Source organism: Equus przewalskii, chromosome 1 (genome assembly GCF_037783145.1).
Source record: "Equus przewalskii isolate Varuska chromosome 1, EquPr2, whole genome shotgun sequence".
NCBI lineage: Eukaryota > Metazoa > Chordata > Mammalia > Perissodactyla > Equidae > Equus > Equus przewalskii.
This window is the reverse complement of record NC_091831.1, coordinates 36,393,974-36,407,191: the sequence shown is the minus strand read 5'-3', so window position 1 is coordinate 36,407,191 and position 13,218 is coordinate 36,393,974. Positions and strand designations below refer to the sequence as shown.

Below are 13,218 nucleotides of genomic sequence, written 5' to 3'. Positions count from 1 at the left end.
AATAGTCCTGAACCCCAGCAGCCTTCCCCTGTCCAGGCTAAATAATGCTAATTCCTTTTATTTCTAGACATGGGTCCTCAAGGAAGCAAAGATAACTTCTAGAAATTTAATTGTTGATTTTTATAAGAAACTTTGTAGCTGGATTCATTTTACATACCTGAAAAATTCAAAGTTGAGACAAGCCTTCGGTAAGAAAAACTTATCATCTTGTTTGAACCAGAGTTTGCTCATAGCTGTATCCTGTGATAGAGAAACAATTTGGTTAGGGAAATACGGGCATATTCAACAAAAAAGTTTAATCAAACCACTCTTCAAGAAGAGTAGGACAGAGGCAATAGTTCAGAGTTTCGTTCTGGAGAAGCTGCCGTCTCATGGCCTTGAAGCACACTCAGAGGGGCAGGCGCATGCTTGGGGAGAAGCTGAAGACAGAAGACTGCCGATTTCAGCAGCAGAGATAAATTACTCTTCTGTCTTCCCTGGGTTAGGGAGCTGGTGACACAGTGGAGGAAGAGACAGATTGGAGAACCAATACCAACTGTCTTGTCCCTCTCCTTCTGGACACTAGGAGGCAGACGCAGGAGTCCTTGGGGGTGTGTGGCAGCCAGCCTCCAAGGTGGGCAGCAACAATCCTGCCTGTTGGAATTCACACCCTTGTGTAGTCCTCTCTCCCACAATGGACCAGGGTTGGTCTATCTAACACCAACAGAATATGACAGAAGTGATGGTATGATACCTTGGAGATTAGATAATAAAAGACTGTGGCTTCCATCTTGATGACTCACTTTCTCTCTCGGATCACTCACTTTGAGGGAAGCCATCTGTGACGCCAAAGCAAATCTAAGGAGAGGCCTACGTGGTGAAGAACTACGGCCTGCCAACAACTACGCAACTGAACTTGAAAAAGAGTCCTCCAGCCCCAGATGAGCCTTCAGATGACCGAAGCCCCAGCCAAATGCTTGACTATAACCTCATGAAAGACCCTGAGCCAGAACAACCCAACTAAGCCACTCTCAGATTCCCAACCCTCAGAAATTGTGTGAGATAAAACAAATGTTTGTAGTCTTAAGCTGCTAAATTTTGGAGTAATTTTTTACACAGCAATGGACAACTAAGACAGTCAAGGATGAACAAATAAGTCACTACCTTGTCTCTCCACTTCACTCCTACTATATTAAAATAGCCTTAGATGTTCACTTGAAACCACCTGAAACTCTGACAAGAGATATCAATGGTTTAATGTTCTCCTTGGCTTATTCTGAGGAAGCCTATTTAAAACAATCAACAAACACACAGTAAGAGAGGTAAAAATCTTTCTCTTTGAATAACCAAACCTGTAACTTGTTAAAATATCATTTTTAAAGAAAAATGGTTGTCTCATTAATAATTAGTTGCCTTAGATAAACTAAATTTCATGTTCCTAAACACCAATTCTTGTCTCATTGAGTTAATCTGAATGTTAGGTCATTTGAAGAAAATAAAAAGCAAGAAAGATGTAAATGTATGGTGAAGAGTTTGGAAAGAGTTAGTTTTAGAGTTTAAAAAGAGGATATGCTGTAATAATTTGACTCATTTTTCTACACAATTTACCCAAGATGTGAAATAATGACATGAAAAGAACATTATGACAAAGGGAAAAGCAAAAAAACACTTTTCAATCATCTTCTCACTGGCTTATAACTCCATTAACTTCATATAATCACCCTGTCAAAACGAGAATTGTTTTTAAAGGCAAGAAATCCAACAGCTTTCATTGGATATGCTCTCTTCCAGGCTTTAGAGATTCTTTCTTATCTCTACCTTTCATGATGCAGCATAAAATTACTTCCTTACTGGGTCTTCAGTGAATATGGAAAAGAGGCCACTATCTTAATAGATTTGTGGTTACAGTCCAGACTTACTATTTTTTTTCTGCAAAGAAAATAATTCCCTAGATTCTACATTGTTTACAGTAGTTTTGTTTGTTTGTTTGCTTTAACATTTATAGCCTTCTAATATTTCTATAGCTATTCTCCCCGCAACTTTCGTCACCTCTTAGGATGTGAGCCCCTCAAATCAACATAGTACCAAATGTAAGAAATCATCTCTCTGGTCCCTTCCATGTAACAGGTCTGTCCCCTAAACTTAAAATCACCGATTCTAACAAGTTACCTTAATAAGAGAAGGGTATGGTGTCGCTTCTTTTTCTAATGATAAAATCTCAAAATTCGTAGGGATAAATTCATTCTTTGTTGGAAGTTTAAATTTCCCATTCAGGTCAGCATTTTGCCATTTCTGGATAAATAATAAGAAACACACACACAAAAGCAATTAGAGTTTGATTCAAGAGTTTAAAATAGTCACTCTGCTTACTATCCACGCAAATATTAAGGGGATAAATGTCACACAGCATTCTTTTCCATCATATATAAAGAGGCTACTCCCAAGATCTATTGATGACTTTTCATGAAACTTGAGTTGGAGTCTCTAGTACGAATCAAGTTTTTTTACTTATCTATCTTTCCTCTTTACACATCTCCAAAGTGACCAGCTGAGGTGAAGGAACAATCTGAGACTGTGGGACACTGAGAGGCTAACAGGTCCGTATGAAGATCATGTTCCCTCTAGCTCTTTAAAGGTGGAGAATAATCTGTACAGGGACACATTCCCACAACTGCTAAACTACAGGTCATTTATATGAGCTGAAATTCCAGCTATATTGCGTTACCAGCATGTAGCCTGAAAGCTAGGTTAAAGGGGGCTTCTTTCACTTCAGTATTTCTTCTTCAGGCCTGGCCCACATCTCTCCCAGATGACCACGTGAACTCTCAAGTGAACCAGTAATTCGAGCACAAGGTTAAGGACAAAGTTGAAACTTAAGTCTGGATTGTGGGACAGGGTTGAGACAACCTGCAGGCTGGATCTGTTCCGTGGCCTCGTTCCAAAAGCTAAGCGGGACAGACCACAAGCCATTGGTTGTTGAATTTTAATTTATAAGACTTTTCATTATTTAAAAAAAAATAAAAGCAACTGTCTGCCAGTAATCTGGGGTTCAGTAATTTGGTCTCCAGATGATGTGGCACAGCTTTGTAGCTTCTGTTCTATTTTCGTCCCTGCATTTGTGTCCTTTGGCAGTGGGATGGTGGGGATCTTGGCCATATTATTTATAAGCAGCAACTTAAGTCTCCATAATGGCTGAATAGTAGAGACTGGTAAACACTTAGTAAGTAATTTCACTGCTGAGCTCCCAGTCAAATTTGTTTTTAAAAAATTCCCACCAGGGCAGGTGTGTCATGGTCAGAGTTTGGTGAACAGGGGTTCTCTCTTGTTTTAGGATTAGTTCAGACCCAGCACTAATTCATGGGAGATGAGCTTTCGTCACAGTTTAGCAAGATGGATATTTTCACAAGCTAAAGGGTTCCAGTGATCTCCTTCTGAGCTGTGTATGTCAGAAGTATCAGTAATGATTTTCTTTCTTAAGCTATTTCTTTTTTTTTTCTGTTTTGTGATAACACAAGTACATTTAAGAAATGTCCATTACTTGAGTTTAACTAGAATCTAGTCAGAGCAAGGCTTTCTGGTGTCTTCCCATGAATAAACGACACAATCTCAAAGCTACACAGCCAATGAGAACCAAAAAAGAAAAAGTGCTAAACAAGTAGATAAGACTCACAAACAAAATCTTGACTACTGATGAATGGAGTAACACTATCTAAAGATATTCGTGGGGCCGGCTCCATGGCCGAGTGGTTAAGTTTGTGCACTCCACTGCGGTGGCCCAGGGTTCGGATCCTGGGCACGGACATGGCACCGCTCATCAGGCCATGCTGAGGTGGCGTCCCACATCCCACAACTAGAAGGACCTGCAACTAAGATATACGACTGTGTACAGGGGGGCTTTGGGGAGATATAGCAGAAAAAAAAAAAAAAAGATTGGCAACAGTTGTTAGCCCAGGTGCCAATCCTTAAACATATTCGTTTTGAAACAAATCTTAATTCTCCTGTGTTGACAAAAAGAACAATGATACAATATGAGGCATAAAATACAGCACTTCGTAAAGTGAAGACAGTATGGAATTCCAGAGACTTCTCCCCACCTGTGTTCACAGCAAGATCGTGCGCTCTCTGGAGCCCCTGCATCAGGCTTTCATGCTGTCTACTCCCATCTCTCCTGCCTGTCTCGGTGCCTTTGCTCTTCCGTGTATTTGGACTTTAATGATCTTTGACTGCATGGGGATGGGAGTCTGCTTTACAGCCCTGCTGGTATCACAGAACATGAGAAAGTGGCCATAGTGGCATTTCTTCATGCATAAACCTAAGCTCCAGCTCTCTATCTCCTTGTTCACTCCTCTCAGGAAGGTACAGACAGCACTGGGCCATCATCCTCCACACTCAGGGCTGTGAGCGGGCTGATCTAGGGAGCTCGAGTCCTTCTGTGTCCCTCACACATTAGGCTTATTCATAGATGCGTTGACTCTACCTTAATGACCTCATCTGGTATAGCTTCTTGTCTGTACTGGGTTCCATACCACTCTTCCGTGCAATCCGTTTTTCCCTCAAAAGATTTGGAAACTACTGCAACCCTAGAGATAGATGGAAAAAACAAACAAACAAAAATCTATGAACTCATGTTGTATACATAAATTTATAGAACCTTACTCATGAAAATGTAAACAACACCCAAGAATGAATTGGGCCTATAATATACAGCAAGTCCTTTAAGTTAGCTGAAACAGGCAACGGATATATAGAGGTTTCTGATCAGAGTCTCTGTTATCCTTTGGTTACAGCTCATCATTTTTAATGTGAAAAAGTGCTTGCAGGAAAGACTCTTGTGGGTATGCTATTGACTGAAATTTTAAAAGAAGAGTAGCTAGGGAAAAAATGGAATAAGTTCAGTTGAAAAAATAGTCCTTAAAACGGCAAAACAAAGTACTCCCTCCCAGGAAACGCTCAGGCTCAGGGTTAACACAAATGGCTAAGAAAACTAGTTCGTTCATCCAGAGATCCAAAACCAAAAACACTTATATTATTACTTGCTAAGTTTGTGCTCTGTTTTTTTCCTGCCAGAGACTACCATCAGCTCTCTCTACTACATGTCCATTGGCCTTCCTGCTGCTAGAGAAGAGGGCAAGACCAAGAGGGGGCTCTCTGTCTTCTGGTTCATTAAAAACTTTCTTTGATGGCATAGTAGAAACAGCCCAGGAGAGAAATTGGAAGGGAGGTAAAATGATGTCAAAAGATAAGTGAACGAAAGATTACAAGTAGAGGAGCAAAAGACGCTCTGCACCAATGAAACTCCTGTCCCTGTGGAGGATCGTCAGGGACATTTCTGCCGCTGCTGCCTTTTCATGATCAAAGTTGGAATCATTACACTCCCATCAGCAGACTACTCAAGCCCACAGGCTGGGACCAATTCCATTTTGAATCTTGTGGATAGTAGAGTGCTAGGCCAACAGCTTGGATAGCTTGCCATAAAGTCAGTCCCGTTGTACGGCTTCACTTCTCCCAATTCAAATAACTAGGTCCACGTCTCTTCCTCCTTATTCTCACCTGTCCTCCCAGAGATTTGGTTATAGCCTCTGAATGTTGGCCTCACAGCTGAAAGCCCAGTACTTGCAACCAAACTCCCCACTACTGAACACCCATCCATTTGCAGAATCCTAATCCCTGTGTTCCAAATGCCTGCTCCTCGGTGGACCTCCCCAACTTCAATGCCTGACTGTCTGAACCACTGTCTATTTCTTATTTATTCAAGACAAAATATCCCACCTGGCTAACTGGACTTGGTGTTATCACCTGCTTTAGGGTAGATATCATAAACAATATGACTCATCTATCAGTTTGACTGACTAACCTTCCAGCTCAAGGTGTTCCTGCTCTGGCCTAATTGTCACTGACCACTACCAGTTCTAGAAAACACGCTAAATAAGAATGTGTACTACAGGGGCCGGCCCGGTGGTGCAGCAGTTAAGTGCACACATTGTGCTTTGGCAGCCCGGGGTTCGCTGGTTCAGATCTCGGGTGTGGAACTACGCACTCCTTGTCAAGCCATGCTATGGCAGGCATCCCACATATAAAGTAGAGGAAGATGGGCACGGATGTTAGCTCAGGGCCAGTCTCCCTCAGCAAAAAGAGAAGGATTGGCGGCAGATGTTAGCTTAAGGCTAATCTTCCTCAAAAAAAAAAAGAATGTGTACTACAGAAACACAGAGAGGACTCACAGGGCTTAACAGATGAAACAGTTATCATGTCCAGAAGTGATGCATGTTGGCAGTCTGAGAATCCCTTTTGAGAAATATGTGTAGAGTGTGTATAGAACTCACATGGCCACCTGAAGGGTATGTGTTGTTTCTTAAGGTCATTCATTCAATACATGACAGAGCCTGCTAAGACTCAGTCCTAGAAATTGCTTCCACTCTTGCTGACTTCTCAAAGAATGAACAGCTTGATTCTCAAGGGGACCTCTGAAAAATGTGTTAGGAAGTGGAATAACCTGGTAGAGAGGCAGCATTCCCACCTTGTCTTCCATGAGACACTTGATTTTGGGAAAGTCTGTTACATAGATGGCTTTGGTTTACCTGAATGACACCCCATGCATCAGAATAATGGGCAAGGGACTGATTACAACTTGTGAAGACTGAAGCATTCATTTGGCAGTGGACTTCCCCTTTGAAACAAGAAAATTTTAAAGTGAATTCTGAGAGGGAACGTGAAAAATCTCAGGGAAAGGTGACAAATGTTTTGGAGGACCACTATATGACAGAAAGCAGCAGACACTGGAAGCTGTCCAGTAATGCTCAGGTTTAAAAAGGTGGGGAAGAAGGGAGATTGTCAGGTACGATCCTAAGGGATTTAGATAGTTACAGACCAAAGTAAAGTGTATGGGTAACATCTGAAATGTTATCATAAGGAAGTAAATATGAAGTAGATAAACATAGCTCCTCAAACTATGAAATATCAAATATTGGCCTAACAAAAAGAGAGACTTTTGGAGACCAAGAGTTAGTGTAACACTGAGGAATTCAAAATTGAAATATACAATGGAACAGTATGTATTAAAAAATAAATTATAAAAGGTAGAGAAGGAGAATAACAATAGAGACAAAGTAAACACATGTCAAACCTATGGAGAAATCTATGAACCAGAATGGGGAAACACAAGAGCACTTGAATTAGGAGAGAAGAAAAGACAAGGCACGATAATTGCAGCACACCACAGACAGCTGCAGCATATTTAACTGCAGGCAGTTGAAAGAAACTGGCACAGATATTATAGCCTCTTAGGCAATCAGCTGGAAATCTAATTATACTACAAAAGTAGTCTTGATGAGTTTTTTCTTAAATGTGTGTGTACATGTGTACGTATGTGGCAATGCTATTCTTTACTTTCTGTCCACAAAGAATTGGCTGCTGATATGGTACTGACATGATCCTTAGAAATAAGAGAAAATGAACTTTTTTTCTCACACTGAAACTTAAAACAGTGAGAAAAAGAAACTGTGGGTTAGGATGCATGCTGACTGTTGACTTCAGGTCAGCCATTGAGAAATGCTCACGGGAATGAATAGCTGTTGGAGCCGGATGGAATTCATTCAGAAACAGTAAGTATACTGACTACAGACATTAAAAGGCAAGAGGTTCCCAAGAAATGAATTCTTACAAGACTTTTGCAAAGAATCTCCGAGAGAGAAAAGGGGGAAGATGCCCAAGAATGAGTAGAGGCTTCATTGGTAATTGTGATGAATTAAAACAGAATTAGTGGACAGGGCACAGACCTGGCATCAGACACTTGGATTCTGGTCGATACCGTGACTCACTTTCTTTGAGATCTGGCCAAAATCACAGTTAAGCTCTAAATTAGGCAAGTCTCTCGGCTTCAGTTTCATGACTTTTTAAATAGGGATTCAAACTAGATGAACTCTATCTTTCCACTAGTAGAATTCTACAATGCCATGATATTAAATCATATTTTTAAAAGATACACACAAAAGAAGAAAGAAGATGCAAAAAAATCTACTGACGAGACTCAAAATCAAGCTTAAAGAACAGTGATAGGAAAGCTAAAGTGCTGAAGAAATTCAAGTTTATGAAAAATGCTAAAAACATTTTTTTTGAAGGGTTTCTTAAAGTAAGAAGGAATCAAGAAATTTTAGGCTAAAAGCTTACAGTATTCAATCAACTTTTACTGAGCCCTTACCAGCCTGAATTCTCGGAAAGATAAAAACAGTTCCTACCCAGAGGAACTCAGAATCCAATACGACACATGACCCAAAGCAAAATGTGATATGCCCATCTCAAGTCAGCAAACGACAGGACTACGGATCTCTAATTTACACTGTCTTTGACAGAGGCATAGGTCTTTAAACTGCAAAGGTAGACCAAACAACGAAAGAAGGGAACTGAAGCCCAGGATGGGTGAGTGAGCCAGCCAAGTGATTCAAATGAACTCATACTCCAACACAGATGAGTAACATTCTCTGATGCTTGGGCAACTAACACGTCCTAGTAGGATCACTGCCCGTCACCTTTTAGAACTAGTGGAGGACAGAAGAGTTAGATGACTGGAGATGGGCAATCGCTCTGATTTTCAGAAAGGGAAAGGAGTATAACCTAAAAACGAAGAACCAGTGGATTAGGCCTTGACCCCTGACAAAATTCTACAGTCGACTGTCAGACTGTCAAACATTTAGACAAGAAGACAGTTATCATTAGGACCAGCATGGATTCACCAAGAATAACTCCTCCTAAACGAATGGATTTACTTATGACTTAAGCAAGGCATGCGGCAACCTACAGCTGTATTTGTAGGTTTAATACAGTGAAATGGGCACCAAATGATAGGATCGAAGGAGGCAGGTTGATGCTGCTGACAGAGTAGTAACAGGTAAATTAAGTCTCAACATTCAAAAGAACTTCCTAACAATTAGGACTGGCAAAAATGGAACTGACCACCTATGCATTTAATGAGCTCCCCATCGTTGGAGGGCTTTAAGCTGGTAACTACTTGTTGGAGATACTGCAGAAGGGATATATACCTGACAGAGGTTGGATTAAATGACCTTTAAGGTTCCTCTCATCCTGAAGGATTTTCCTGTTTATTTTCCTACTTGGTTGCAAGTTAAACTTGTCTCAGTAGGTATCAAGGAAAGTATTCTTATCCGTGAGCAACCCCAGTCTTGGCCTGGTAGCTGGCACTATGATCCCAGACTGTTCTGCACTGTAGCACCGATCTGCCACAGCTACAATTATACCAGCCACAGAAACCAATCCTACAGAGAAGCAGCACTTCTTCTTTAAAGGTGAGGGCAGATAGAAAAAGAAGTTCTCAACTCTAACTGCATAAGATATCAAATTTAGAAACAGACAATTTAAACAAAAGTAAAATGAATGCTCCCGCAAATTCACTCCTACAAAGTGTTGCTAGGTCAAATCACTGGCAGCAAGAATTGTATGAACATAATTTAAATCATCGTTTTTCTTACCAAAAAAGCTTATCCTTAATATGTGATATAATCTTAAATAGCATTACCTTGTACTTGTACAACACTTTTCAATTTTGCTAAATCATTTTGCATCAGATAAAAAGATAAAGTACTATCACCATATTGCAGATGGGCAAGTTTCAAGGAAATATTAAATGAGAGGCAGTGTGCATGACATTATATAAAAACTTTTCACATGTCCCCTTTGCAGGGTGACGAATTCTGAGCTTTCACATTAGTTATTCAATAAACACTGGTTGAAGAAAAAAGCGATCTGTCCAAGATCTCATGACTAGTAGGTGACAAAACCACACACAACTAGTCACTGGAAGGAATCTTAACAATTGTCTAGTGAGTTCTATTATTAAGTTTAAAGCTGTTTCTCCTTGTGTTGATAGGTGGTTTTATTTTTAGAAGAGATAGAATAAAATTCAACAGGATTTAGGTCGATTTTTTTTCAGAATATAAAAGCCTAAAATGATTTACTGTGTGTTCTGAGTACTTTTCTTCCACGTATCTTAATCATGTAAGCAAATGCACAAATCACCTTATGAACAGAAGTTTTCAGTCTTGATGAAGTATAATTTATCAATGTTTTTTCTTTAATAGTTACTGCTTTTTATGTTCTAAAAAATCTTTGCCTATTTCAAGGTTTTTATTTTCCTATGTTTTCTTCTACAAGTTTTACAGTTTTAGCTTTTACACCTAGGTCTATGATCTATCTCAAATTAATTTCCGTGAAAGATGTAAGGTAAAGATCAAATTTCATCTTTTCCCATATGGCTATGCAGCTAGTGGAAGAGCACCATTTGTTGGAAAGACTTTCCTTTCCCAGTATAATTATGTTGGTGCCTTTGTCAAAAAAATCAGTTGACCAAGGATGAATGGATATAGAAAAGTGGTATATACACACAATGGAGTATCATTCAGCACTAAGAAGGAAAGAAATTCTGTCACATGCTACAACATTGATGAACCTTAAGGATATTATGTTAAGTGAAATAAAGACAAGTACGATTCCACTTCTATTAGGTATCTCAGTAGTCAAATTCACAGAAACAGAAAGTAAAATGGTGGTTACCAGGGGATGATGGGGGGGGTAGGGAGTGGGGAAGAGTTGTTGTTTAATGGGTATAGTTTCACTTTTACAAGATGAAAAGTTCTGGAGATCTGTCTCACAACAAACAAATACACTTAACACTACTGAATTGTACACTTAAAAATGGTTAAGATGGTAAATTTTATGTTATGCATTTTTTACCAAAAAAAAAAAGGAATTAATTGACCATATATGTGGTGGGCCTATTTCTGGACTCTTATCTATTCTACTGATTTTTTTGTCTCTTCTTATGCCAATACTGCAATGTCTTAATTACTGTAGCTTTATAGTAAGTCCTAAGATCCGGTAGTTTAAGTCCTTCAACTTTTGTTTTTTTTATGTAAGACTGTTCTGGCTAGTCTTAAGTCCTTTGTATAACCATATGAATTTTGGAGTCAGCTTACCAATTTCTAAAAGAAAAAACAGCCTACCAGGATTTTGATTGTGATTACACTCAGTCTGTAAGTCACATTGGAGAGAGCCGACATCTTAATAATATTGAGTTTCCTAACCTATGAACAAGGTCTTTAATTTCTCTTGGCACTGTTTTGTAGTTTTTTGTCTACAGGTTTTTTTTATCTCTGGTTAAATTCATTCCTAAGTATTTTATGTTTTTGTTGCTATTATAAATAATTAAAAAATTTTTAAATTTGAAATAATTATAAATTCACAGGAAGTTGCAAAAATAGTACAGTGAGATCCTGTGTACTCTTCATCCAGTTTCCCTCAATGTTACATTTTACGTAATTATAGTACAATATCAAAACTAGGAAATTGGCATGGGTACAATGTGTAAGTATAGTTATATGTCGATTTACCACACATATAGATTTTTGTAGCCACCAATAATACTTCTTTTAATTTACTCTTCCCATTGTTTGTTGCCAGTTTATGTCTGGAAAAGTTCAAACAATGATAACCAGGAAAAAGACTTTGGTAGAACAGTTCTGTCAAAAGGATTTTTTTTCCTCAAAAAGTCCTACAGATTGTTGATTTTATTCATAAAGCAACTGTTCCAAAACCATATTTACTCAACTGCCAAGTTCCCAGGAGAATTTTGGAAATATGTGCTTGACAGAGAAAAATTAAAAAAGCAGAATATGTGCTAATAAAGTATATTCCTTCTATTATTTAACTTTAGAAAATATAGATGAAATTCAATTTTAAGGCAGAAATATCATGTGGTAGCTCACAAGCTGTTTAGGGCTGACCCTTCTCTGACAGGAATACTTCTGTTACCGTAAGAGCTCGTCCAATTTTTGACCTATCTCCTGGTTAACCACTGCTCCGTCAGAAGCATTCTGAGACGTAATCCTTTCTTCTACTTATTAAAAAGGCAGTGTCCTCACTTGCTTATAAAACCAGGTAGGTGAGCTGATACCTTGGGCATCTGAGTAAGAATGAAGCAAAGTTAAGATAATATATTTTTATAGTTTATTCATGATAATGAAATTATAATAATATAAAAGAAAAAGTCTTCACGTTTTAGAGATATTGCCTCAGAATAATTCAGAGTGGAGAGAGGATAAGTGAAGAGGGGTGAGCAAAGATCAAAAAGCCTGGTCAGGTACTGACTGTTGAAGTTTGGTATTGCTTCATTATACTATCCTCTCTATTTCTGTAATCATGCTTGATAAGAAGTTTAAAAGTATTTTACTCACAATTTCAAATTTTCAGATTCTAATCATTATTGAAAATTTTAGTATATAACAGTAAAATCTGTAGAGTGACTCACCGGACATTTTCTGGTCTGAGTTTATCGAGAACCATCTCTATTAAATCGGGTCTAAATTCTTCCAGTAAATACTCAGCTGTGAGGACTTCTTCTAGGGGATAATACTTTTTAAAAGGAAAATAAATAAGTAAATAAATAAAATGTGCAAGGCTACTAGAGAGTCTAATTTATTAAAGCAAACAGAGCTCTGACACATAAATCCATTATTTTACACCTCCTCTTTCCCTTCGAAATTTTTCCCACTGGAAAAATTTCTGAATCTTTTCTCTTTCCTCCATGCTTTAAGCAGTTTCATACTGTGGGATGATTTTGCAGTTAATCACCAAATACACTTACATTATAGAGAGCAAAATCACAGTTTTTCAGGGAAAAATGTGAGTAATATTTCTAGTTAAAAACTAAGCACTTGTTAACAAAAAAAATCTGATGGTTAAATGCTGACACCTATAGAATTCTTCATATAAAGTACACACACTTTTACAAACAGAATCTCTTCTCAAATATCTATGAATAAAATCAGACAAGCATTTAGAAATCTGTCGTGGAGAAAAAAATGACATTTTTGGCTAGTGAAGAAAAATAATGTAGAAGACGCTTTTTAGTAAGAGCAACTTCCAATGCACTGAGACAGACTGATTCATTCATTCAACAACTATTTAATGAACACCTACCCTGTGCCAGGCAGTGTTCTAGATGCTGCTAAGAATACAATGGTAGATAAGACAGATGATGTCCTTGCTCTCTAAGGAGCTCACATCCTAATTGAGAGGGAGGCGGACAATAAACAAATATCTTCACAGTGACAGGTGCTATGAAGAAAATTAAAAAGGGGCAGGGGCATGACCAGGAGGGCAGGGAAGGTCTCTCTGAGGAAGAGACATCTGAGTGGATACCCAAATGATAAGAAGAATCTGGCCATGTAA

At 38.6% G+C, this 13,218-nt stretch overlaps 1 protein-coding gene across 11 annotated transcripts in view; it reads right to left on the bottom strand.

The window, feature by feature from the left end:
* Positions 1-13,218, bottom strand: part of IDE (insulin degrading enzyme) — a 100,554-nt gene that overhangs the window by 25,370 nt on the left and 61,966 nt on the right. For all 11 annotated transcript variants that reach the window (XM_070609961.1, XM_070609971.1, XM_070609982.1 and 8 more), the window contains exons 11-14: positions 12,296-12,399; positions 4,457-4,559; positions 2,149-2,271; positions 158-240 (exon numbers count right to left, since the gene is read on the bottom strand). In XM_070609961.1, coding sequence (XP_070466062.1) covers positions 158-240; positions 2,149-2,271; positions 4,457-4,559; positions 12,296-12,399 — 413 coding nt within the window. The remainder of the gene's footprint in view (positions 1-157; positions 241-2,148; positions 2,272-4,456; positions 4,560-12,295; positions 12,400-13,218) is intronic.